General features: G+C 38.1%; 1 protein-coding gene across 1 annotated transcript in view; it reads left to right on the top strand.

Moving 5' to 3' along the window:
- rybpb (RING1 and YY1 binding protein b) overlaps positions 1 to 24081 on the top strand; it is a 38305-nt gene extending 14224 nt beyond the window's left edge. The window contains exons 3-5 of the mRNA XM_056460383.1: positions 15831 to 16106; positions 16183 to 16278; positions 20942 to 24081. Coding sequence (XP_056316358.1) covers positions 15831 to 16106; positions 16183 to 16278; positions 20942 to 21191 — 622 coding nt within the window. The 3' untranslated portion in view covers positions 21192 to 24081. The remainder of the gene's footprint in view (positions 1 to 15830; positions 16107 to 16182; positions 16279 to 20941) is intronic.
- Positions 24082 to 25437: the final 1356 nt, after the last annotated feature.

The raw sequence follows: 25437 nt of genomic DNA, 5'->3' as shown, positions 1-25437 counted from the left end.
TGGCTCAAAGGTATCGGTTAAGGCACTGGTATCGAAATAACACCAAATGATACCCAACCCTATCTACATGTCACATTAATGTTCAAATACTTTGTATGCCCACAGTCCCTAGATATTTTTGTTGAGTGTGGGAGTTTTGAAACTTTTCTTTCAGTGAATCACAAAGGAGCAGTTCATCTACAAGAGATGGTTTCTTATTTGAATGGGTAACAAAAAGCACTTTGTTGCATTAGTGCTTATTAGTTTAGCAGAGTAGGCCAGTCTAGACATACATTTTCAGCAAATTGTTTTGTTGAATAGTGCATATTACCGATTCAAAAAGTGACCTGTAATTATATCGGTCAGAGGCAACAACAGGTCAAAAGGTTGAGTGAGTCTGACAGAAAAGGAGTCGCTCTTTCAGCTCATCATGTGAAAAGAAACACGGCAAGCCTTTGCTGATAGATGGATCCTTATGTGTGTTAAACACAAACATTACACCTGGTTTGCAGTCTGAGTGATGAGGGGAATTGTGTGGTTTCCTTTTGGTGAAAGGTCAGACAACACAGGAAGCCTTTCCTTGGATAGATCAAAAAGTGAAAGAGATGTTTAGAGAGAAAGAGAAACAGTTTTTATTGCTTTCTTTTTTTTTTTTTGCTGGATATAGACAGGCCCACACAGAGTCTGTGCCTGATGTCCAAATACAAACTGCCTTTATTTTTTTTCATACAGCTTAAGGAATAAATCCTGTGTCTTTTATGAGGAGTAAAACTTAGGCTTGGGCGGTAATACGGTGATATGTCCCCGTATAATCGCGGGATCTTAAAATAGCAACAGTACCAGTTTCAATACCGCTATACCGCCATAAAAAACAATGCACTTCTACTGGAGACAAGGATTAAATATAAAATATTATTTATTAAATGCCTAAAAATGCGTATGTGTGGTTGTCATCACGGGACGGCGTGGAGGAGAAAGAAAGAGGTGTGTGGCAGGAGTCATACACCAAGTGACCTGGTCTCGAAAAAGAACGAAACTTCTGCAGTTTGGCAGTATTTCAGTTTTCGATCGAACGAGAAAGGAGAGGTGGTAAATACAGACGAGACAATTTGCAAATTGTGCAACAAAAAGGTGACCATGAGAAAATATCTAATTGCGACTTTTTTTTGACAGATATTGTGATTTCGATTTCATTTGCAATTTAATTTTGTAGCTTCAGCTCAATAATCTGTATTGTAGCTTCTTACTGCTAAAATGCAGTGAGTGTTAGTTAAAAATGAACTGAAAAGATATCAACTTATATTAGACAACAACTCTGAAATTGTACTTTGCTAGCTACTAGATTGAGCATCACTGGCAGTAATTTTAGTTGACTTTTTAGCAAGATGTGTCTGTGACTTTGAAACCAAAATATTCCCATAGTACCAACGAGCTGTTTTTCTTTGATATTATTTTGTCTATTATTGCTTCTGAAGCGGCAGGTGCCATCATCCCACTTGTTCACTCTTTCCTGTTTGTTTGTTACGCATAATTTTGTTGCAATTTTGATTGGGCAGAATGGAAGTGTGCTCACTCAATTGGCTAGTAAAACCAATCACGCATTTGCTCTGGGTGGGCGAAGTTAAATAATATATTTCATATCGCAGCCTCTTGCGATTAGATAATCGCAATGTTTCAAATCGACATCACAAATCGATTTCGATTAATCGTAGAACCCTACCTCAAGAGATAGAAATACCTACGGTATTCAGTTTTGGTTTAGGCACAAGCCAACAGTTTGGTGTTACTGTCTGAGTCTTACATCAAAATAATGCCAAATACTGAGGTAAAATAGGGGGAGGTTTGACGATATCAAAATTTGGATACCACCCAAGCCTAGTAAAAGTATATTTTCTTATTTCCTTTTACTTCATTTTTTTGTCATGTGTAATTTTAATATTTTTAATTCATTTGTAAATGGTTTGTATCAAACTTTTGTCATACCATTTGTGTAAAACTAGACAATTCAGCTAATTTGATCAAAATCTAATTTAGGTTTTATTGATCTGTTCCATTCAGAGCATTTTACAATTGTTGTAAATTGTATTTTGCCCCACAAATTAATCCAGAAAAGGCAAAATAAGAGAAACGGATCGCTTTTTATTAGGTGTTTTTATTCTGATTTACTTTTTCTTACACTGTTAACTACTGCCTCGTATTCACATTGCATTTCACATCAACATCAAGGAAGAGCAGTTAGATATCACACTTAGATTTTTCGCCACAGCTGAGATCTCCCCAGAGAGCAATTTCCTCGGGGAAGAAGGAGGGCAGGATCCCTCCAGAAGGTGGAGATGAATGTTTAATGTCCTCCACCCAGTTGAGAGCGACAGCACAGGAACCCAAGGCCTGCTCTCTAGGTGCTCTCTTCGCTATCTCCATTCTGTACTGCAGGCACAAAGCCACTAATCGCTTAGTAGAATGGCTTATGGGAGCCCGGTCCCAGAGCTTGTTCAACACGCGCACACATGGCAGCTTCATCATCCCCCACCAGCCAACGCTTAATGCTTCTGCGCCAGAGGATCAAGGCGCTGTGCGAACTGCCACTGCATATAACTGTCACGTTTGCCGTGATATAAGAGGCGAATGATGTCAAATCTAGTGGTGAATCTTAAGGATGTTGTCAGGAAATGTCTAAAAAAAATGCAGTGTATATTTAGGACAAGGATGTCTAAATTTGCCTTTACATTCACAGTCCTCAATCAGAGATTAATTAAATCCATAGGCTCAGTAGAGAGTCTGGTTTCAGTTTAACTAGCCTTGTCCTTTAAAGGACAACAGATTGCTTTTCAGATTTCAGTCCGCCTATAAAGGTGCAGCCTTGTAGTCCGATACTATGTGTGAGTAGCAGATATGACCTGATTGTCCGCTCTCGAGTGCACTTTGTGCCCCCATAGCATGCAAGAGTCAATGACTATGATTGCCTGGTTATGCTGCACTTGAATTGGAGAGCTGTGTTAATTGAGCGCTTTTTTTGTAGCCTCTCTTCACTGAAGCGTTCTCTCATTCGGTCTTGCCTCTACAAGCAATCTGTTTCATTTAACACTGCCGTAATTTACTGCACCGCTAACGTTTTGTAACTGAAGCCTAGACCAGAGTCTCACGGAAATGCCAACTGCTCCAGGAATTAAAGAGCCTCCATGTGTGCTGTTATTAATTACAACACATCAGTTTAAAGTGACACATGCCACCGTGGGGGGCTTTTTACACCAAGGCTTGTTGTCACTCAGTTCTACATTTAGAAAATGACCAGTTATACATTCACTGGCTGCTTTATTAGATACACCTTAGTGTTTTTCCATGGTGCCTGCAGATCTTCCTTTATTCTTTGTGGTATAGAAATGGCAATAGACTGATTTTTACACGGCTGCCATTTTAAAAGCGAAATTAAGGCTGCGGTGGGAAGAAACCTGGAGGTATCGCATGAGTCACATAGGAACAATGTGTACCTGGCTGTATATCTCATTCCCAAAGAATTTATCATTTCAACCCTTTCCGAGTGACCCAAAGGTCTGTTCTAAATGGATAGTGAAAATAAAAAGGGATATCGGACCTCATTTTTAATGTTTTATTTTCCAAACACACATTTAAGATGCCATTTATCAAACACGAGTTAATAAACTGATTCTTTCACTACATTAGACTTGTCACGATACTGAATTTCTGTACTGAAATAAAAAACTTAAATTTCCCTCTAACATTTAAGCACTGTTGAGCGTATCCTGAAACACCACTGATTTGCCGTAGTATTCACCCATGCTCAACAAAAATGACTGTGATTGGCCATGAAGGTCATCAGTTCACTGCACTTTACCAGTGTTTACCGAGTGCAAATACAGACAAGCGATCCACGATGACTGGACTGATCTTCGCAGCTTTAAAATGCTTTAGTGTCTGTGTATCTGTTTTTGCACTCACTGAAGAGAGGTGAACTGATGACCTTCACGGCCAATCACAGTCATTTCTGTTGAGCACCGGTGAATCAACGGCGCTTAAATGTTAGCGGGAAATGGACGTTTTTTTTTTCAGTACCGGGACAACACTATTACAGACAACACGAGAGTGTGCTACAGAGAACTGCACTGTTTTATTGCTCACTGGGTTAGGGAATAATAGGCTGAAGCAGGGAAGCGTCATGTTTACCTGGTGCCATGAACTGAAGCCTAGGAGGACACTTAAGCGTATCACTCTTAAAGAGATTGTGATGTTTTTTTGATGCATAATATGCTTTTAATTGTTTAAACTGAACTGAATGATATTAAAGTGATGTTTATGTCATATCAGCATTTTGAAATCGCAGCAACAGCTGGAGGTTTTGTAGTGCACAGAAAGTTGTTGCAGCGTTTACAGGGCTGATCCTATACTACTTGGTTTCTTCCCACGGCAGCCTCGCTTTCATTTTTTAAAATGGCGGCCGTGTGAAATAAGCGTATAGCCAGTTTCAGCATCCCCTTTAAGAATCAAACTAATGAACCAATCTTAAAGGTTGTATTGGGTTTGTGACTTTTAATGATCCATGCATTTTCTCTTGTTTTCGGAGTTCTCCTTTTTACTCGAGCTGGTTTCTGTACAACAAAGGAATGAGTGCTAGACTATGCTTAGAATGGAGTAGTAGTTCACTTTTTACTGTACTGTTCCGGAAATGTTAGCATTCTGTAACATAACGCATATTTTATTCATCAATTTATCATCTTGGAAGAAAATATGAATATTTAGCATTTTAATGCATTTTTAATTATGTATTTTCTTATTTTACATAGGAAATGTTATTCTCTTGGCACCAAGATGAAATCACATGTCAGGTGTTATAGGGTAAATTGTGGTTGTTTCTTCCAGCTCTTTGGTCACTATAAGTGGATGGGAGTGCATCTTGGGATACAGTATTCTACATGGAGTGCTATATTGAATTCTGCACTGTTTGTCAAATGTAGGTCATCTGGAAGTTCCATGCATACTGAGAATAAGCTCTGCACAGTATACATACTATATAAAGCAGACAAGGATCCTAGTTAGAAGCTATGAAGCTAAGAGTTTGCATGATAAAGCAGCTTTTCTGTACTTTTAGTTATTTTCAGGGGTGTCAAAATTAATTGTTTCTTCGGTGCCCAGCGATGCAGACGCAGACAATTCGGTATCGATTCAGTAATAATCATAACCGGTTATATACTGACGTCATTTATCTCATATGCGCTCTGTCGCGAGGGAGGCGAGCGCAGGTATTTACAACACTACAGGCACCAAATACTTAAAAATTTCACTGTGTGTGTGTTTTCTGGAGAGTCCTTCACTGGCACTTACAGCAGAAGCCCTTATTTCTCTGCGATTGAGGGAATGAAAGTACTCAATTTCTCTCTCTCTCTCTCTCACTGTGGCCCATTTCACCTGCTGCCTTTTCCTCCCCTCTCTTTTCCTCTCGGTTGTGTACATTCCCGCAGTTGTACCTGTGCATTGTCGCAGGACCCGACCAGATTTCATGCGGCGCGGGAATAAATTTCTGAATAAAAGCGCGGGAGCGGTCGGTAACTCTGGTGTAATTTTAACAGGAGTGGGCGGTCTCACAATATCGAGTGAGCAAGCATGCGTGCGTGCGTGCGTGCGTTTGTTGCTGTCTATGTATGTGTGTGAATGAGAGACAGTGTTGTGGTGCTGTGTGTCCGTGTGTGTGTTTGTGTGTTTATACAGGCAGCTTGTTATAGCCGACCCCCAAAAAAAACAACACCGTGTATGGAAAGCATCGTCAATGCACCGAAATATCAAATTGAACCGAATCGATGGCATGATAATCGTAACCGAACCATGAGACCAGTTATAGGTTCACACTTCTAGTTATTTGTTTGTTGTAGGGTCGTCACGATACTGGAATTTGGTACCAATCGATACTGAAGTTTTAAAAACATCTATTTCCCGCTGACATATGAGTATTACTGAACACGTTCTTAAACGGCGCTGATTTGCTGTTCTGTTCACGTGCTCAACAGAAATGACTCTGATTGGCCGTGAAGGTCATCAGTTCACCAAACTCACCACTGTTTACTGCGTGTAACCACAGATACAGGGACACTGGAGCGTTTCAAAGTCACGTCGATCAGCTGGTTTGTCTAAAAGCTGACATACGAGTGATACACTAATGAATCGTGGCTTTGAAACGCTCCAGTGTCCCTGTATCTGTCGTTACATTCAGTAAACAGCTGTGAGTTTGGTGAACTGATGAGCTTCAGCGGGAAATTGATGTTTTTAAAATTTTAGGATCAATTGGTACCGAATTCCAGTATCGTGCAACCCTATTTTTTTGTACACAGGAAATGGTTTTAAATCCCCAATCTCTGTGGTTGTTAGCTGAATTACGTGACTCCAATATATAATACAGCATATTGTCACTCTTAGCCTCATTTTCATTTGTCAAATTAAAAGTGATTAAATTAAATATGCCTTGATTAATCCATAGTATGAGCAGCATGTTTTTCCGAAATATAGTCCATGAACCACAATGACCTCTCACATGCAACTCCAATCAGGTTTCCTTTGACTTGGCAGCGTGTGTTCGCTAATGTGAGTTTGGTTGCTGTCCATCTCAAACTGTGTGCTCTTCCCACTGGAGAGGTGCCACCTGTGTTCATACACGACTCCCAGTCACCAGGGCGAGGTTGTGATGAGGTAGTCATGTGTCGATTAGTAAATAATGCATTGTGTGGTTTTTGTGGTGCTCGGGGAGTGTTGACAGCAGTCCTGACATGCCAGTGAGCCCTCGTGGCTGAGTTACAGCTGGCACTGATTCATGGCTCAAGCACTCGGCCTGTTTCTGTCTCGCTGAACTGCCCCTGATACAAATCTCCCCGTGTGGCAGGAGATCCACCGAGGGGAGGTTAATCAAATCAATCACGGGCCTGTCCTGCGCTAGACTCCCGGGCTAACCTCACGTTAGAAGGGATTTCTGGATCCCCCTCAGGAGGTAAACTAAGCCAAGTACCTGTTAAGTGGAGGATCGTGCACTTTTGACAATCCCAGGTCTGGATTAGAGCAAATTTCCCAGTGCTCAAAGTACTGCAGCGGAGGGTCTAAACCATGCTACTGTCCATGCTTTATAAAATGTTTTATCATTGACTGATTGTTTTCAGATTATTGTTGTTAATTTGCTACCTTACCGAAAGCTTCCTACCTCTTTGTCGCAGAAAGTTGTGCAGAATGCTGCTGCAAGGCTTTTACTCAGCATTTGCACTCCCCTTTATAAAAGTTTTTTTTTTTACATACACAGTCCTGTGGCAAGTCTCTGAGGTCTTCTGGTCAAGACCTTTTAGCCATTCCCAGAACACTTGAAGACTAAAGGTGACCATACTTTCTGTGTTCCAAGGCTCTGGGACTCTCTCCCTCTAGCATTGAGAACTCTGGGCTCGCTTGAACTTGTGAAAATTTTTTTTAAAGAAATCTTTTTGGTCAAGATTTTTATTCGCAGTATGGTGAGCTGGTTTTACGTTTGGTGGTATGTGTACTTGGATTTTAACTTGTTTGGATATATATTTTCTTTTCCTATAAAGCTCTTTGTAACTTGTTTGTGAAAGGTGCTATATGAATCAATTTTACTTTCTTTTTTCCTCTACACTTAATTTAGACAGATTTGACTAAAGCTTATTTGACTAAAACTTTTTTTTTTTCTTTTTTTGGTTTAAATTTTTGAGCAAGCACGCAAGACATCAGTGTTCCATACCTTACCATACCTGGAATTGCAATGGCAAGCCTTTATAAATTGAGTCAAAGGGTCTGATATAGTCAGCGCCAGTGGTGTAGTGGTTAGTGCGTCAACATATGCTCTCCGGTGTTCGCGGCGACCTGAGTTCGATTCCGCCTTACGGTCATATGCCGATCCTTCCCCTCTCTTTGCTCCCCATGCTTTGCTGTCAATCCTCTCTACGGTCCTATCAAATAAAAGTGAAAAACCCTGACAAAAATAATTATAAAAAAGGGTCTGATATAATGTAATATATAATTATAAAGTGTGCAGGAAATCATTCATCATTGTACTGTTATCACTTAGATGGCTGCTTTTAATCAGTTGAGCTCGAAGCAGCAGTCATTGTCTCATGTAGGAATCACCTCTCAACAAAACCAAGAAACCTCTAACTGTGAAGAAAAAGTAAAGTGATATTGTAAATAACAGCATGGTTTGAGAGGTGATGACGGTGAAGGGATTAAAGTGATGTGAAGCAATGGCTGTTTCTCAATAACAAGTACGCAGAGAATTGACTCGCTTTCTCGTGGAGACCAGTCATGCCAAGTTTCCTAAGAGGAAGAAAACCTCTAAAACACAGAACGCATCTTGTGAGAAATAAGATTCTGTGATCTTTCTGATGTTAGCATGACTTTCACAAGTTTTCAAATAATTTAAACGAAATTCATACTATAATTTGTTTGTTTGTTTTTTTAAATATATATTTTTAAGAAGTACAAAAGTATTTCAAAGATGCTTTGCACAAATAAAACATTTTACAACTGATGTAGAAAAAGCAAAACAAGTAAAAGAAAAACCGATAGCTTTTTATTTAGTGTTTTTATGTTGATTTACTTTTTCTAACACTGTTGGCTACTGCCCCATATTCCCATTGCATTTCACATCAGAACACTTTTCCAAGTGTTTATGCCTTTATTAAAATTCTCATGTGAATGTTTTACGATCTCATTTAGGCAAACCGCTGAGATAAACAAGTTATATACCTGAACTGTAAATAATAGTGAATATAAAATGCTGAACATCCCTCCCCCTCTATTTAGCCCAAATGAATTCTGGGACTTTGAACAAGTGCTGCGCTCACAATTCTGCATTTGAGTCATCCTTGATATCAAGAACATATCTGAGTTTACTTATTACTCAGAACATATCTGAGTGTACTTGTAGTCTTGAATATTGGAATTGAATTTTGGTGGTTGATGATGATGTTACTCGAGAACACAGGGACCCAAGCTTACTTAATAACACACATTGAGAAGCAGCCAATGTTTTTTTTTTTTTTTATTGATGATTACTTTCCATGACATTTCAGTTGCTCAGCAGGAGATTAACTAGTGCTCTTGGTTTTGAGATTTTGTTTTATTTTTTATTATTATTTTGAATCATGCTATTGTCAGTGAAGTAAATTCCATTTATTTTTCTTCTAGCTGTAAGATATCAGAATGAAGCAGAATTGATGTAAACATCAGACTAGGGCTGCACAATTGAATAAAAAAAAATTGCAATCTTGATACGAGCCCCCCACACAATCTTAATCCAACATCTCTACGATTTAGCCAATTATATTTTCAAGTTCGGGAGAAGCATAAAAGAGGTGGCACAAGTCTTCACGTTTTTTTATATACGTTGCTCAGCAATTTGGACACTTCCAAATGGTTTTAAAAGTGTCACATACTGTATTTTTATAGTATAATTCACCCAAAAATGTGATTTCTGTCTTCATATAATGATGTATTTGCAGCCACGAAATCACACGTGAGCTGACCCACTGTTTGTTTACTACTGAGAGGCTCACGCGGCCGCAAATAATGTCTACTTTAGTGAACAGAACCTGCATAGGCTGTGAATAACAGGTAATAAAGTTGTAAATAACGTTCAGTTTGTTGCACAGAGCGATCGTTTGCGAGCTGCACAGGAAGTATGGTTTGCATTTGTTTTATATTTTCCTCAAAGTGACGCCAGCCATGACATGAGTGCACTCGGCAGTGAAAGTGAAACCTAAACCGCGCACATCATTTACATGGTGAATTGTGAGAAAATCGTGATCCTGATTTTAAGCAAAAAAAAATGGTGATTCTCATCGCAGCCCTACATTAGACAATACAGTACAAAACTGCCTGATATAGTACTTGTCCAGACCGCATTCAGATATGCGTAGTAGAACATTTCATTATATCCATGTGCAGTGACAGATCTACTCTGATGTGGGGATCACTGATTCATTCACACTCATTGTCATTCATTAACTTTACAAGTAACTTTTAATAATGTGTGTTAAAAAATATGTTGGAGTCAAAAGTCTATACTATACAGTTATAATTTCAATTGATATGCTTTTAAAGCATGTATTTCATACAGCTTCCCTCCCATGTTCTGCATTAGATATGCCATTTCGAGCTAATATTTGACTTTTGTATACTTTCACTTTTTAAATATTGTACATTTTCTCAGTTATTCTGCAGTGTGTTAGTTTCTGATCTTTTCTATGTCTTTACCAGCACAGACTCAATGCATACTATTCCCACATGCTCTAAAAGATGCGCTCCAGTATATTTTGCCAGCGGCCCTGAAGCTCATCTAGATTCTTTGCAGAGGTTGTATTGATTGGAGTTGTGCTGGCCTCTTGAACATGATTCCCCATTATGAGGGATTGATTGGCTTCTCATTGGCTGGTCTTTGTGAGGAAGGCTGCATCCCATCAGTCATGGGGAGTGAAAGAACTATCGCTATCTAAGGGCCACAGGTTTTCTTAAAACCCTCCCATGCTTCAGATGTTACCTCCAGCATGGGTTATCTATTGGTTTCGAGTTATGGGCCATCAAAAGGACCAACAGATCTTGAGATTTTCGTCTAACAGCATTTCCTTTGGATTATTATTTGCTGTTATGTGAACTCTTACACCCCTAGCTAGGCATTACATGACCCGATTCTAATAACAAACTGTTGGGACAAATGCCAGACAGTGCAATGTATGGATGAGTTGTCCCAATGCGTGCATGCTTGCAGTCATAAACATAAATATGCAAATGCACGATGCTTGTTTTGTCACATCTCAAAGGATAAAACAGTTTGTGTGCTATTCTCATGTTTATTTTCAGTGGGTTCCACTGTAGTAAAAAAGCACACATACTGGCCCTAGACTCCATGTTTGTACACTTGCGTCAAGTATTTGTTTGGCCTTAATCTTTCATTCATGAGTTTTAGGAATCGAACCACAATCTAAACAGCCAAACATTGGCAACTGCGACTGATCTAAAATATTGAGGTGAAGGGGACTCCCAAGTCTAAATGTTTAGACAAAGCAAAAAGCACTCGTGGGCCTGAGCTCTTCCCCCATGATCAGTTGAAATCCTCTGTTACCCCCAGCTGCTGCCAGATGTTGGCCATTATGCTTGAGGAACGTGAGCTGGCTCAGGCTGCATGGCGCTCTGCCTCAGATCTCAGACACAGCCCCTCGGCTTTTAATTAACTCAACACCGCGTAGAGGAGAGAGAGCCTCCAGCACCAGCCTCTGCCTGCCTTCCCACCGTTACAGAGAGAGTGTTTGTGTGTGTGTGTGTGTGTGCGTGTGCGTGCGCAGAAGCAAAAGAAAGGTTTCCTCACCCACAAAGATTCTTTGCATTACTCAACAAATTAAAATTGTCCTTTTTTTAATCACTTACCTGGTAGCATTTCGCTTGCAAGCATTGAGCCTTGACAAACATTGCAAAAAGTTTTTAAACCGAAGCAGTTGTACATTGACCACCCTGTTCTGATGAGGCAAGAGTTGCAAGTATGTTAACTGAGAAGGCCATTCTTTGTTCTTTATGAAGAATTTTCTGAGCCTGATCAAACCAATATCAATAAGCATTTAATACTGCCAAATAATACGACACGGTGGCGCTGTAGTGCTGCCGCCTCACAGCAAGAAGATCGCTGGTTTGAGCCTCGGCTGGGTCAGTTGGCGTTTCTGTGTGGAGTTTGCATGTTCTCCCTGTGTCCGTGTGAGTTTCCTCTGGGTGCTCCGGTTTCCCCCACAATCCAAAGACATGCGGTACAGGTGAATTGGGAAGGCTAAATTGTCCGTAGTGTGTGAGTGTGTATGGATGTTTCCCAGAAGGGCATCCGCTGCGGAAAACATGTGCTGGATAGATTGGAGGTCAATTCAGCTGTGGCGACCTCAGATTAATAAAGGGACTAAGCCGACAAGAAAATGAATGAATGAATGAATACACTTGTTGTTAAAGTTTCTGACCTTGCAGTTCAGAATAAAAGAGAACAGACTTTACTTGCACCTATTGTGTGTAGGCATGGACCAGTAAAAGATTCTGACTGTATTAGTTCTGCATGATAAAAACACATGCACAATGGGATATTTAGTGTGTCTGTGATTTCATATATTGTGATATAATTTCATAAGATGAATTATAACTTAGATAACTTATAACATTTGGAACACAGAGAAAACCCATAGGAACACGGGGAGAACATGCTAACTCCACACAGAATCATTTCACAGGTATAATTTTCTGTGGAATCTAACAATGTTGAGGTACAGAAATTCAACAACAACATATAAAATAACACTGTGTACATGGTAAAGTCTTCATTGTATAAATAATTAAATACAATACATTTTGGTTCATATACCTAATGGTTAAATTTTTAAAAAATCTTACACAGTCCCGGGTCATAAAGACACATCCAAATGAAAATCTTTTACTCCATTTTAGTTTTAAACTGATTAACTGTAATCCTGACTTGAAATTGCAAATCCTGCCATGTGACTATTGCAGATTCACACCTTGCGATATCGATGCTGAAACTATATATTGTGCAGCCCTAGACTGTATGATAACCATCAATTAAAAACATCTCGGTTTTACAGTATTGTGATTACTGCGCTGAAGTATGCTCTTTTTCAAATGTCTGGGTAAATAACAACTTTTTTCCTTGTTGAACACAATATATTTTATTTTAAAAAACATTTAAAATGTTTTGGAACATTACGTCAGGCTAAATAATTCAAATAAATCATTGAATTCTGCTATCTTTTATTAGTCTCAAAAACACTGACTTCTTAATAAGCAACTTTACAACTTAAATAGGCGTCTTTAGATATCTTTCTTTCTTTTAAATTATACAGCAATCCATGTCCAGATCATGCTTGGATGTTTGTTTATAAGTGATTGTTTTTCAAATGTTTTCTGATTCATGGGCTGATCAGTAGCTCTTGAATGTGGGTGGTCCTTTTCTGCTGGAGATACTGTTGCCCCCCAAAAAACTCAATCAAATATTCATAAAAACGGTAAAAAAAATTTTAATGGTTTTAAATACTTGACTTTTTCATACTGTGGTAAACCTTGAAACCGGTTATCATCCCATGCCTAATTGTGTTGTCTCTTTAATACCGCATGGTTTATATACTTTGCTGCTGATTGGGTGTTTTTGACACACTCACTAAACAAAAGAACGCATCTCAAACCTCAAACCTGCAAAGACTTGTTTCCAGCATCAATCAACTTAGAAAATGTAGCAGAACATTGTGGTGTATTTATGATATATAACAGACGAATATTATCAATATTATTGTCAAACTTATTTATTGTGTTATTCTGATATTACTATTATTATAGAGCGATTAATATTGGGCTTGCACTTTTTGTAAATGAGGATGCAAGTGAAACTGACAAGTTTAAACTTTAAATCTGGACTGAAATGGGAAAGTAAATACTTGTAGTACTGTTAAATGATTAATCATGACAAATCACATACAAAATAAAAGTTTATATTTCCATAATAATGTATAATACACACATGTGTATCTTTTTTTATACATGTATACTAAATGTTTTTTATATTTATATAATAATTGTACAATATTCTACTGTAAATCAAGGCAGCAGAATTCTTCCAATGCATAGAAAAGAGCAGTTACTCATTCAGGCAATCTTGGAGCATCCAGTTTTGGTGTAAATCAGAGCACAATCTGCATAAATAGGCCGTTTTATGTCAGTTTTTGTTATTGTTATTGTTTATTGACAACCCCATGTTTTGATGGGGTTGATTTCAGAGGACTTCCAGCTTGAAAACCTCTTTCTATTCGGTTTGTCACAAATGGGGCCAAACCTAGCTAATCTGATTAGTTCTTATGACAATGACATGCCGCAAATGTCCCACCCTATGATCCTCACAGTCGTTTATTAAAGGAATAGAGTAATGAGATTACACATTCAGCAGACCCACACAGCTGGCGAAGGGCCGTCGTCACATTCAGAGGACCAGTGAAAGGGTTTTAGGCAGTGAAATGCTTGTGGTGGTCATTAGCTGGCTAGGTATGTCTTAATGTGCTCACCACAATCCACAGCATTTGTGCTGTAAAGTGGTTTTGTGTAAACACTGGCTGTGGTGGATTACATGCAGATGTGTTTTGGTACTGTATATTATTCTAGAAAATGGTGCTTGATGTAACTGTTCTTCATTCTTGAAATTAGCTTTGTGATTTAAACCCTTTGCTCTGGAAGTTGGTCTGACTTGTTTTTGCTTTGTGAATGGTCATACCTGTGTGTTTATTTATTTATTTTTATGTTGGTTTGGGCTGTAACTCTGACTAGTTTCCAGTTAAGCAATGTTTCATCTGTTCTCGATTTTTGTAATGTTTCTAGTACGTTTTGTTGTACATTACAAATTATTGTTATTATTGTTTTTATCATGTACATTAGTAGTGAAAATGTATTTATTTGAAATTTGTATTTATAAAATAATTTTTATTTGGGCTGGGTTATAAATTTGGTATTGATATTTATTGACCGAACACCATTGTCAATATCAATTAAAAAAGATTCGGTATGAAGTTTCGGTATGAAGCGCTATAGTTTTATTAAAGTGTGTCTGCTGAGCATGCACCATGGAAGCAATGCTAATAAGATTGTGTAAGTTTGTCATTTCCAATAAAGGCGCACGATTTGCAGGACGTGCACATGAGAGCGACACGCACACATACGTTGAGCAAGCGGCACACAAGTGTCGTTCGCATTTTCCATCCTCTGAGAAAACGCATGATGGTTGCCTAGTTATGAGAGATGCCAGGGGTGCTCGAGCGCAAAGCTCATTGTAAATGGTCAAAGAATCCACGTGCAGACGCTTGTCACTTCATGTCAGAATACCAACAATGAGTGCCGTATAGCAGCAGTGAAAAGATTGTAAATAAAAAAGGATGTTGCCAGATTGGCTTTTTGGTTTCTTTTGTGCATCCCAGCCACTGGCACCCCATCTGAAAGATTTTTTTAGCATTGTATGTAATCTAGTCTCAATTTGTAATATTGCATTATGTATTTAAATAATGACGGTTTGTTCCTTTACTTGAAAGCTCAGATTTGACTATCATAATTTGCTTTGTTTACAGAGTTTGAGGTTTACTGTGTCATTATTATTCACCTTACAGATGTTGATCTACCTTCACCATTGCACACACTCTAACTTTTTATTTAAATTTAAGAGTCTCTTTAACACGTATGTTTATTTTATTATAAAGACATGAAAGATTTTGTTTAAATATTTTTGTTTTTGACTATTAAAACTATTTACCTTAGTAATGTTGGTAAATTTAAAATAAAGTGGTTAAATAACAAAAAAGCATAATATTTCCAAATGTATTGTTATAAAATATTCAATAATTATCGATATCGAATGATATGAAACATGATGTCGTAATATTTTTTTTGCATTATCGCTCAGCCCTAATTTTTATGAAATAACTTGATGCATTTTGTTCACTTTTATTACTGATTTTTAGGTTTTGCAGTTTAAACTTCCAGAAAATGTTGAATTTTAATATCTTGTCAGAGTTTTGTTGTACATGAGGGCATTACTTAAAGTAGTTTAGTTTGCCTTATAAATGTGAAACACCTGAGGGGCACTGTGATTTATAATGTGTTATAACCCACAACATTTATTTGAAATGGGTCATAATTGTACTTCAGGCTTTAGATGGTGAACTTGCACTTGACCGAAACCACCAGGCTCAGCAGGTCACTAAAGAGTTTACTCTGTTGGTTAAGACGGATTTAGTGGCACACTGATACTGACTATCAACTCTTGTTGGGCCCCACAGGAAACCCCGGATAAACTCCCAGCTGGTGGCACAGCAGGTGGCTCAGCAATACGCCACCCCTCCTCCGCCAAAGAAAGAAAAGAAGGAGAAGCCTGAGAGGCCTGAGAAAGATCGGGCTGAGGAAGAGCGTCCCGACATAAATCCACCCGATGAACACCCCGTTGAACAGAAGGACAAGGATAAGAGTGAGGAGCAGCAGCCCGAAAAAGAGAAGAAGGACAGGGAGAAAGAAATCACCCCAGCCATCACCAAGAAACCCAACAGCAAGAAGAACAGGTCTGTTAGTCACTAGTAAGAATCTGAGAATCTTCTGATTTATGGCTTGTGTAACCTGAAGAGTTTTTCTTTACAGGCCCAAGTCAGACATCCATCAAAGCCCACCCAGTGAACGAAACAGCATACAGTCTGGCAAATCCACAACCAAGATCAAGAACTCCCACAACTCCAGGTATCTCACCTTTATCTTTGTAATTTGATCATAAAGCAGCCAAGTATGCCAAAGCACCACTTTTTCTGTTTCAACATTTTATGGCAATGGCAAATCCACTTTTTTGAGAGGAACCGTGTTCAATACATGGCAAATATTGCAGTTTGACTGATCTTTCTTTCTACAAGTCATTGTATTTGGGTGGTGCATAAAGTGAAATATTATTTTTTGCAATTTCCATTCACTTGAGTTGAGGCTAATACTGTCGAAAGGGTTTTCCCTTTAAATTCCCTTCCATCCTAATAAAACTTGCCAATCAACCAAAATGTCAATACTTGTAAAAGACATTTACAATGTTTCGAAATGTTGAAAGCATCAAATATGCATATCAGAATTATTTCTAAATCACCATCTAAACGCAAGAGTAATGGCTGCTGAAAACTATTGCCATCACAGGTTTCTGTTCTTTTATTTGTCATTTAAAGGTGCTGTATGCAAGTTTGACCCACAGTGGTTGAACTAGGTATTGCACACCTGGTTGAAAACACACACAAGAGCAGGTTGCCAGATTGATGACACAAACAGCAGTGTGCCTGAATGTTGAGCCTAAAAGCTGATTTAAGGCTGATTTAAACCCTGTTCTAAAGCAACGGCATGCCATAGAAAGAATATTTTTTATTTAAGACAGAAGTTTTTGTCTTAACCAACACCTGAAATTTATATTATAGAAATGACTTATATTTCATGCAGCTAAACAACAGAAAACTCCCAATGATGACCTTAGCTACATCTCATGTGCTTTATTCAATGTTAAATGCTGATAATGTGAGTTTTAAGTTTCATTTATTGCCATACTGAAAGCAGCGGTAGACAGTTCATCTCAGATCTTGAAAATAAAATAAATAGTTTGAAATTGAATTTTAGAACTGTGAAATAATGCAAACCAACACAAATTAGTGATTTAGCACCTACATTTGATAATGTTAAAAAATGTTTAATATGTGTTAGATTATAAACATTGCCATTTCGTTGAAGTGCAGTAAGTGCACTATTCTGTGCTTCTGAATGGCTGTATTTAAATTTCTGTCGTGTTTCGTTTGGTGCAAACAGCCAATTTTGGTGCAAACTGCAAATCTCATCATGTAGCGTGTTGTTAGGACACAGGGTTACAATGTAACCTGCTCATCTAATGTTTACGTTTATAATATTTATATTATTTGCTAATTAATAGCCTCATGTGGAACTCTGAATCTGCATCTCATTTCAGAGTCTGCTACTGTCCACCGAAGGTCGCATTTTGGTCACAGACGCATACTTTATGAATGAAATACGCTGTATTCCAACAATTCAACCCGGGGTGCTGAAATGTAATTGGCTAAACTAGCATTGGGTGTGTTAAATGTTAAAAAAAGACAGACATTCTGGCACGTTACTCACATTTCCAAAGCAGTATATCTGACTTCAGCAAAGTTTTTCAGATAAACAAGAATGTTCACAGCATGTTTCTTAAATATCTGCAAACATATTATGATATGTCAATGCTTTAGAAGTCAAAAACTTGCATACAGCACTTTTAAAGAACTTGTTACCAAATCAGGTGCTGATATCCAAAGCACTTTTGTTAGGACTAGACAATGCCATATATATCTATATAGGTGTTTAATTCTACTTTTTTATAGTGACAATAACAGATGTGTAATAATAATACATGCTGCTGCATATCTGGCTTGAGAATGTGTTGAATGTCATTCTGACAGTGAACAAAGCTGGCAGACAGCAGTGGCGAAAGTCACTTTAGAAACCTCTCTGCTTCACACATGTCTCTCTCTCTCTGAATGTGTCTTTCTCTCTGAATGAGCGAGTCGTGAGCTGATCTCAAATGAGCAGCACAGTTTTACTCCCACACACGCCCTGTTGGCTGCCGTCCCACCATTCTGTTTCTGTCTGCTTCTGCCAGCACAGCTCATTGTGTCACATTGTCTTGAAGGCATACTAACAACTGAGGCTAATGCCAATCAATGAGATTTAGCTTTGTGCTTTTGCCATGCACACAACCCTGAAACATGTCTCAGTTTTTTGAAAGATTTTCTATCAGGCTTTTTGTGTAGATGTCAGTTTTGGTGATGTTTAACTATTGAAATGTATGCCGTTCCGTGTTAATTTTGCTGATCTTTGTTCATCTCTTTTTCTTAGCTGTTTTTAAAAGATAAATTTGGCCTTATTTTCTCTCAAAATCATCTAGTAAAGTAACTTAATTTTATGTTGTTACTCTGTAGAGAGTGTAGTGTAAAGCTACTTTAGTTTTTTTGTTTTAAGGACTGTGTGGTGGACTCTTCTTGATGTTTCTCCCCTCAACATAGTTTGCATGCAACGACCATACCCCTGTTCTTTTCACTATTTAAATCCAAACCATGCAAATACTGCCAAAGGTGAAACGCAGGTCATGCCCCCAGTTGTCTAACTATATATTCAAAATATATGCAAAAGTCATCTGTGTCATGTCACCTAATAATAATAATAATAGTAATAAAATCTTTCTAATATGCTAATTTGGGGCAGTAATACAAAATAAAGTTAGTAAGACGTTATAATGATAATAACCCTTTGACTTGCGCTTTAGGGGTGCTTTCACACTAACACTTTTGGTCCGCACCCAGGTTCGTTTGACGTCAGAGTACGGTACATTTAGCTAGTGTGAGCACGGTCTTCTGAACTCAGGTGCGCACCAATGAACCGTACCCGAGTCCACCTGAAAGAGGTGGTCTGAGGAACAGTTTGTGTGAACTCTGGTACAGTTCACTTCTGATATGAATGCAATCGTACCAAATAACAGAAGTGACCCGCTAACTGTACAACAAACTTTAGTTATCATAATGTTCGTGTGTGTGTGTGTGTGTGTGTGTGTGCGCGTGCGTGTGTGCGTGCGTGTGTGCGTGCGTGCGTGCGTGCGTGCGTGTGTGTGTGTGTGTGTATCACCTACCTTGGTGACAAGTGGGACTGACCCAGTGCAAACAGTGATAATGTCTGTTTGTGTCCACCAAAAACGGCTTCTGCAACATGGCGTGATGTTCTGTATGTTTTTAATGTTTTTGCGGCAGATAGATGCAAGTGGCTCACTGTGTTTTGGTAATAAAAAGCAAAAGATTCAGTAAAAGCAGGATGACCATGATATGCGGACGTTTCCATTTTGGCGCATTGCTTTTATGTCTGTCACCTAGCAACAGCTGTACACAAAACAGCAGCTTGATGACGCAAGCATACCAGGGTTCAGAAGGAAAAAAGATGGTGTGAACACGAACCAGCCGAGGGTGTACTATTGAACTTTGGTTCGGACCAGGCATTCAGACCAAGTGTGAAAGCACCCTAAGATTTTTATTTACCAATTTCTTTGGTTAAATAGTGTTCCTAACACCTCTCAGCAAATTGAGTTTCTTGTTTTAATGATAACCTATGGATAAAATTTACACACAGTTTTTTCAATTGAAAAATGATATCTTGTATGTATTTTTAGGTTTTTCATTTATGCTTTGATGTTTAGAAAATGGGTGTTTGAAATTGTTTTAAAAATCCGAACTCGTATTTACTAAATATGTTTGTTTTAGTTCTCTAAATTGCAGTAAAAGTGTAAGAAAAAGAACTATTCACAAAGCTGCCGAGACAAACTTTTATTAAGGAAACGAGAGAAGTCTTAAACTGGGAGTCAGGGCAGGATTGACTTTGTTGCTGTGGATCTGGACGATGTCTGCAATCCCAGAAATCAGAGAGTGATTGGCTGATGGGGAAGGCGTCTCTGGACAAATGGAAACTCTGAGGAGTGCAATATTATGTTATAAAGAGTATAAAGTATAGTATAATGAGTAAAATATTAAAATGCAGGCTAATTGAATTCTAAATGTATGTTCCTTGTTTTTAATTCTAAATAAAGATTTTCTTCCAGTGCTACAAATAAGTGTATTTTCTTTGAAAATTAAGCAAATCTATTTTTAAATGCTTTTAAATTATATTGAAAAAAAATAATATATATATAATGGCTGAACTTGTGTTTATAGGAGATATTTTCATATTAAATGTAGAGCTAAGGTTTAGGAGTCCTAAATTAAAGACTGACATGCCAATTTGTTAAGAATTTGATAGCTTTCATCTATTAAAACCAAAAATAGTAACATCATGGGAATGCATATTTCAAGTCAGTCTTTATGCATAAGTGAGTGTTGGACCACCAAAACAGCAAGAGATTTATTTATTTATTTTATTTTATTTTGGTCAACTAGACCAGTGTTTCTCAACCCTGTTCCTGGAGGACCACCAACACTGCATGTTTTGGATGTTTCCTTTGTCTGTTTTGCCCATTACAGGTCGTTCAGTCTCTGCTAATGAGCTGATGATCTGAATCAGGTGCGTTTGGTTAAGTAAACATGGAAAATATGCAGAGCTGGTGGTTCTCCAGGACCATGGTTGAGAAACACTGAACTAGATCATGCGTTGCAAAGTGACATCATCTGCTACTTTTCTGTACAGCAATTTCATGAATATATGTGACAATTTTTTCATTGTCAAGGAAATACAAAACTTAACTAAAATACAAAGGAAGCATATGTCCTGTTTTTAGTCATGTCACCTATTTTCTACCATCACAGTCACACTTCTTGACTGAATATCTCTCTCTCTTTCTCTGTATCCGCAGGCCCAAGCTGAAGAACATTGACAGGAGCACAGCCCAACAGCTGGCCATCACAGTGGGGAACGTCACAGTGATCATAACAGACTTTAAGGAGAAGACCCGCACCTCCTCCACCTCCTCCTCCACAGTGACCTCCAGCGCCAGCTCTGAACAGCAGCACCAGAGCTCCGGCTCAGAGAGCATGGACAAGGGCTCATCCCGTGCGTCGACCCCAAAGGGAGACCTCTCGCTTGGGCATGACGAGTCGTTCTGAGCTCTGTCCATACAGCAGGGATGTACTTTGCCCCTATTTCGCCCCTCGCCTTGCCCTGAGCCAACTCGTATTCCTTTCTATGACTGAAAGAGGAACGTTTCATTTCTGTGAATGGTTGGACCATGGCTTTGGGTCATTGAACAAACTGTCCCTCCTTTCCCTTACCGGAGACATCCCACTCTTCTTGTATGTATTGTTTTATATTTGTACGTGGATGTGCAGCTGAATCAACTCAACTTTTTTTTTTGTAAAAAAATTCTATATATGTAAACGTCCGCTGTGCACAATAACCACCAACTATTCTGGACCATTCTTGCTCTTATTTATTATGCTTCAACTTTTAGAGATTCTGTTTTTCTCTCTCTTGAATTTTCACTCGACTGAAGTAGCTCCTACTGATGGCTCCCCTTTAGTGTTGAACCAATTTTGCCGAAGATTCCTGAGAAACTTCCCACAATGGTGCTAGATTCACTGTGAATTGGTTTCAGTCCTCAGACTGACGTTCACACCATTGAAACAGATCCCTCTGCTTTTGAAAACAATGGAAATATCTGTGTCCTGGTTTCAAGACTACATTCTTCAGTCGCTTTGTTTTGGGATTTCATTTCTTTTTTTGTCCATTTTACAAGACTTATCAGAGCATATGTGCACTGGGGGGTCCCAACGTCTGCTTTTGTCAGTGAACCAATCGGATACATCCGTTGTGCAATGGAGAAGACAGCTGGGATTGACAAACCTGCAAGGAAACATTGCGAGCAACATGTGAGCTTTGGATTTGAACATCCGGAACCGAGCTTTCTTAACGCTCACCTGACTTAACTCGCGAAATGTATTGGAAACTTTTTCTTCGACAGCTTTTTGTTGTCCTTCATGGTCTACATACAGTGTGATGTATTGTAAAAACACTACAAGGGTCTGGACGTCTCAAAGGTCTGTAGACCTTTACTGTTGAAGAACTACTTTTGCCTTTTCTAGTCATTTTTGATTGAAAGAGACTATTTTAATGTTAGGGCTTTTACTTAGCCTCGTTTTAATCTGAAGACAAACTCTTTTTCTTTTCCCCATATTATTTTTAAATGATCAGAGCAGATTTACTAAAACAAGACCCGTCAATAAAAATCAAACTTGAGTTGAATGCATATGAACTCTCTCGCAAGCATTCACTACTAACATTTCCCCATGTGTTTACTTCGGTGTCAACCAAAAAAAATAACGACGCAAGCATGATTTCACGCAATATTCCCACTATTAAAACTCAAGATGTCTAGCTGACGCTCTCACAGTTCTAAAAGTCAGCCTATCTTCCCTTTTGAACTGTATTAAACTTGTACAAAGTATGTGTATATGATATGAGTTTTATTTATTGAAGGACCAAAGGAATTTGATATTGATGACATGCTAGGCAAATGAATAAGTCAAAATGTAATTACCATATGTGTGATATGACATTTTAATAAAGTCTAATATAATCCATTTCTAATGTGTACTTCTTGTCCTCTTGATATATGCAGAAGATACTTGTAAATTCATAGACATTCGAATCCGACCTGTAAAAGCGTTTAACACACAGATTCTGTTAGCAGTCCAGCGTTTTCATTCTGGTGTTACAGTGAAGTCCCATCAAGCTGTTTTTCCCCTCCTTTTAATATATGTTTTGATATGAAGTGATAAATGGACATGTTGATCCACTGGCAACTTTGATGCTCTGCTTCTGTTAACAACCATTCAAATTAGACTGGAGTGTGAGGATTAATAAGCGTCATGTATAAATGAAGGCTTTCGCTGGGTTGTTTTAAAACCGTAACCGTGTGTCTTGTTTATGTATTTGTGATGTTAACCAACCAAACCGGTATTGATTGTTGGATACGAAGCATTTAAGTTGTATTGCTATTGATTTTGCTTTCTGACCCAGTTTAGATCAGTGCAATTCAATATAGACACTATTTGTAAAAATCATTTCTTTCACTCAGAAGTATGCAACGCAATGACTAGAATGGGGGATGTTTGACCAATCACAGATCAATGGGGTTTTAATTATTCTCGTTAAGACTTTACTGCATTTTAACCCCTGCGAAGTCGTTGAATTTACAATGTATAGCTTAACACATTTCGTAAAATGTATGACTATAGCCATTTTTTTCACTTGCCTTATCCACTGTCAGAAATGCTAATCTGAATTTTGTAAAATTGTAAAGGATACAAAAATAACGATGACTTGTATTTTAATTTATTTAAATTTGACGGGGAATAAAACAACTGATGAATTTAAACTGTGCTTATGTATGTCTCGAAACGGTGCAAAAGCCAACATAATAGGCTATGAATGGCAATGGAGCTAAATGTTTTCTTTTTACGCGCAAGCAGTTCTGTTCTTGTGTACGACCAGTAACCTTAATTTACTGTGTAAAGATGGTTACACTTTTTTTTTGGTTTTGTTTTTTAGCTTTGTTTGTCAAAACCCAAATATAGAATGCTTGTTTACATATGCAATAGCGTTAACCTTGTGTGATTTGAGTGTACCTGTATAGTCCCAGATCCTTTCATTTTGTCTTGTACAAAATGCTTTCTTTTGCAAATTTCCTTTTTAATTTTGTCAGTAAGAGTTCTCTTGTTTTCGTTTTCTTGCTAGTTGCTGTTATTGGTCAATTTAGTGTGGAGCTCAATAATTTCACTTGTACATTCTGCTGCCCTCTTATTTTATTCTTTTAAACATTGATCTGCTCCTTGTCTATAGCTGAAACGATGCTAACATTCAACAGACTTCTGGCATGTGCACGACTTTTTTTGCTTTTAGAGGCTTCTTTATCATTTCCTTTGCTTCCAGTAGAAATGTCTATTGATGCATTTTGCTTGTGTTCTTTTCCACAAATAAAATGTTGGATTTATGTAACTTGTGGTTTTTGGTCTTTATCATTCAGTTCCACTTTAACAGTGGAGAAATTGCTGATCCAAGATATAGCAGATTTTTCTTTCCATCTACAGTTGAAGGCAGAATTATTAGCCCCCTCTGCTTATTTTTTCCCCAATTTCTGTTTAATGGAGAGATTTTTTTTTTTCAACACATTTCTAAACATTAATAGTTTTAATAACTCATTTCTAATAACTGATTTATTTTATCTTTGCCATGATGACAGTTAATAATATTTGACTAGATATTTTTCATAACACTAGTATTCAGCTTAAAGTGACATTTACAGGCTTAACTAGGTTAATTAGGTTAATTAGGCAAATTATTGTATAATGATGGTTTGTTCTGTAGACCAGTGTTTCCCAACCCTGTTCCTGAAGGCACACCAACAGTACACATTTTCAACCTCTCCCTAATCAAACACGCCTGAATCAACTCATCCGAAGATTAGACGAGACTCCAAAACCTTAAGTTAATGGGTCAGATAAGGGAGACATTCAAAAGATGTACTGTTGGTGTGCCCCCAGGAACAGTTTTGGGAAACACTGCTGTAGACTATCGAATAACACTATACCTAGCTCTTTTATAATAATAGTCATAGTGATGTCTTCTTTATTTACAATAAATATTATTTATATTATATCTAATACAATGAGATGCGTAAAAATCCAAATGCTTTCAGAGCCACTTCCCCGCAGTTATTTTTTTTTTTTTTTGGTCCTCCTCCATTGACCTTTCTGATAAATAATTTGCTATGCAGTAATTCAGCTTTCTCCTCTGCGTGTTGAGTGATGTGTGCTGCTCTGATAGTGAGTCCTGGTGCCCTGAGGCGTGCTGGGAGCTGTGTCATCTGGGATGGAGATGTCAGAGAAGTGCTCTCACCTCTCGTGTAAAGCGCCGAGACACTACACCCTGAGGAGACCAAGTGCTTTAGCCCTACTGAGATATTCAGCTCTTCTTCCCTCTCAAGCTAAATGACTCGCATCAGTGTTCCCCAATGCACTGGACTATATGGAGGCATTAGAGCTCTGCACTGAGTGCTTGTCAACACAAATTTTTTTTAGTCATTTCCATTTTGGCTTCATTCGTTGCTGACTTGTGAAGCAGGCAATGATTATACTGTTGATGTGCATGATATGTTTTTATGGCTGGTTCCACAGAAATGAAATTAAACAATATGGAAAGGAGATATGTATCCAGACAGTGACGTTAAAGCAGTTCATTCATGCTAGGACAATCGAATGGAAATAAAATAAATAACTATTATTTTTAGAACAGTCATTGATTGATCATTATTTGTTGACTGTTAATGGGTTTTTACGCAACTCCAATTTTAGC

This window comes from Danio aesculapii, chromosome 6, assembly GCF_903798145.1.
Source record: "Danio aesculapii chromosome 6, fDanAes4.1, whole genome shotgun sequence".
Lineage (NCBI taxonomy): Eukaryota > Metazoa > Chordata > Actinopteri > Cypriniformes > Danionidae > Danio > Danio aesculapii.
This window is presented reverse-complemented; position numbering and strand designations above follow the sequence as displayed.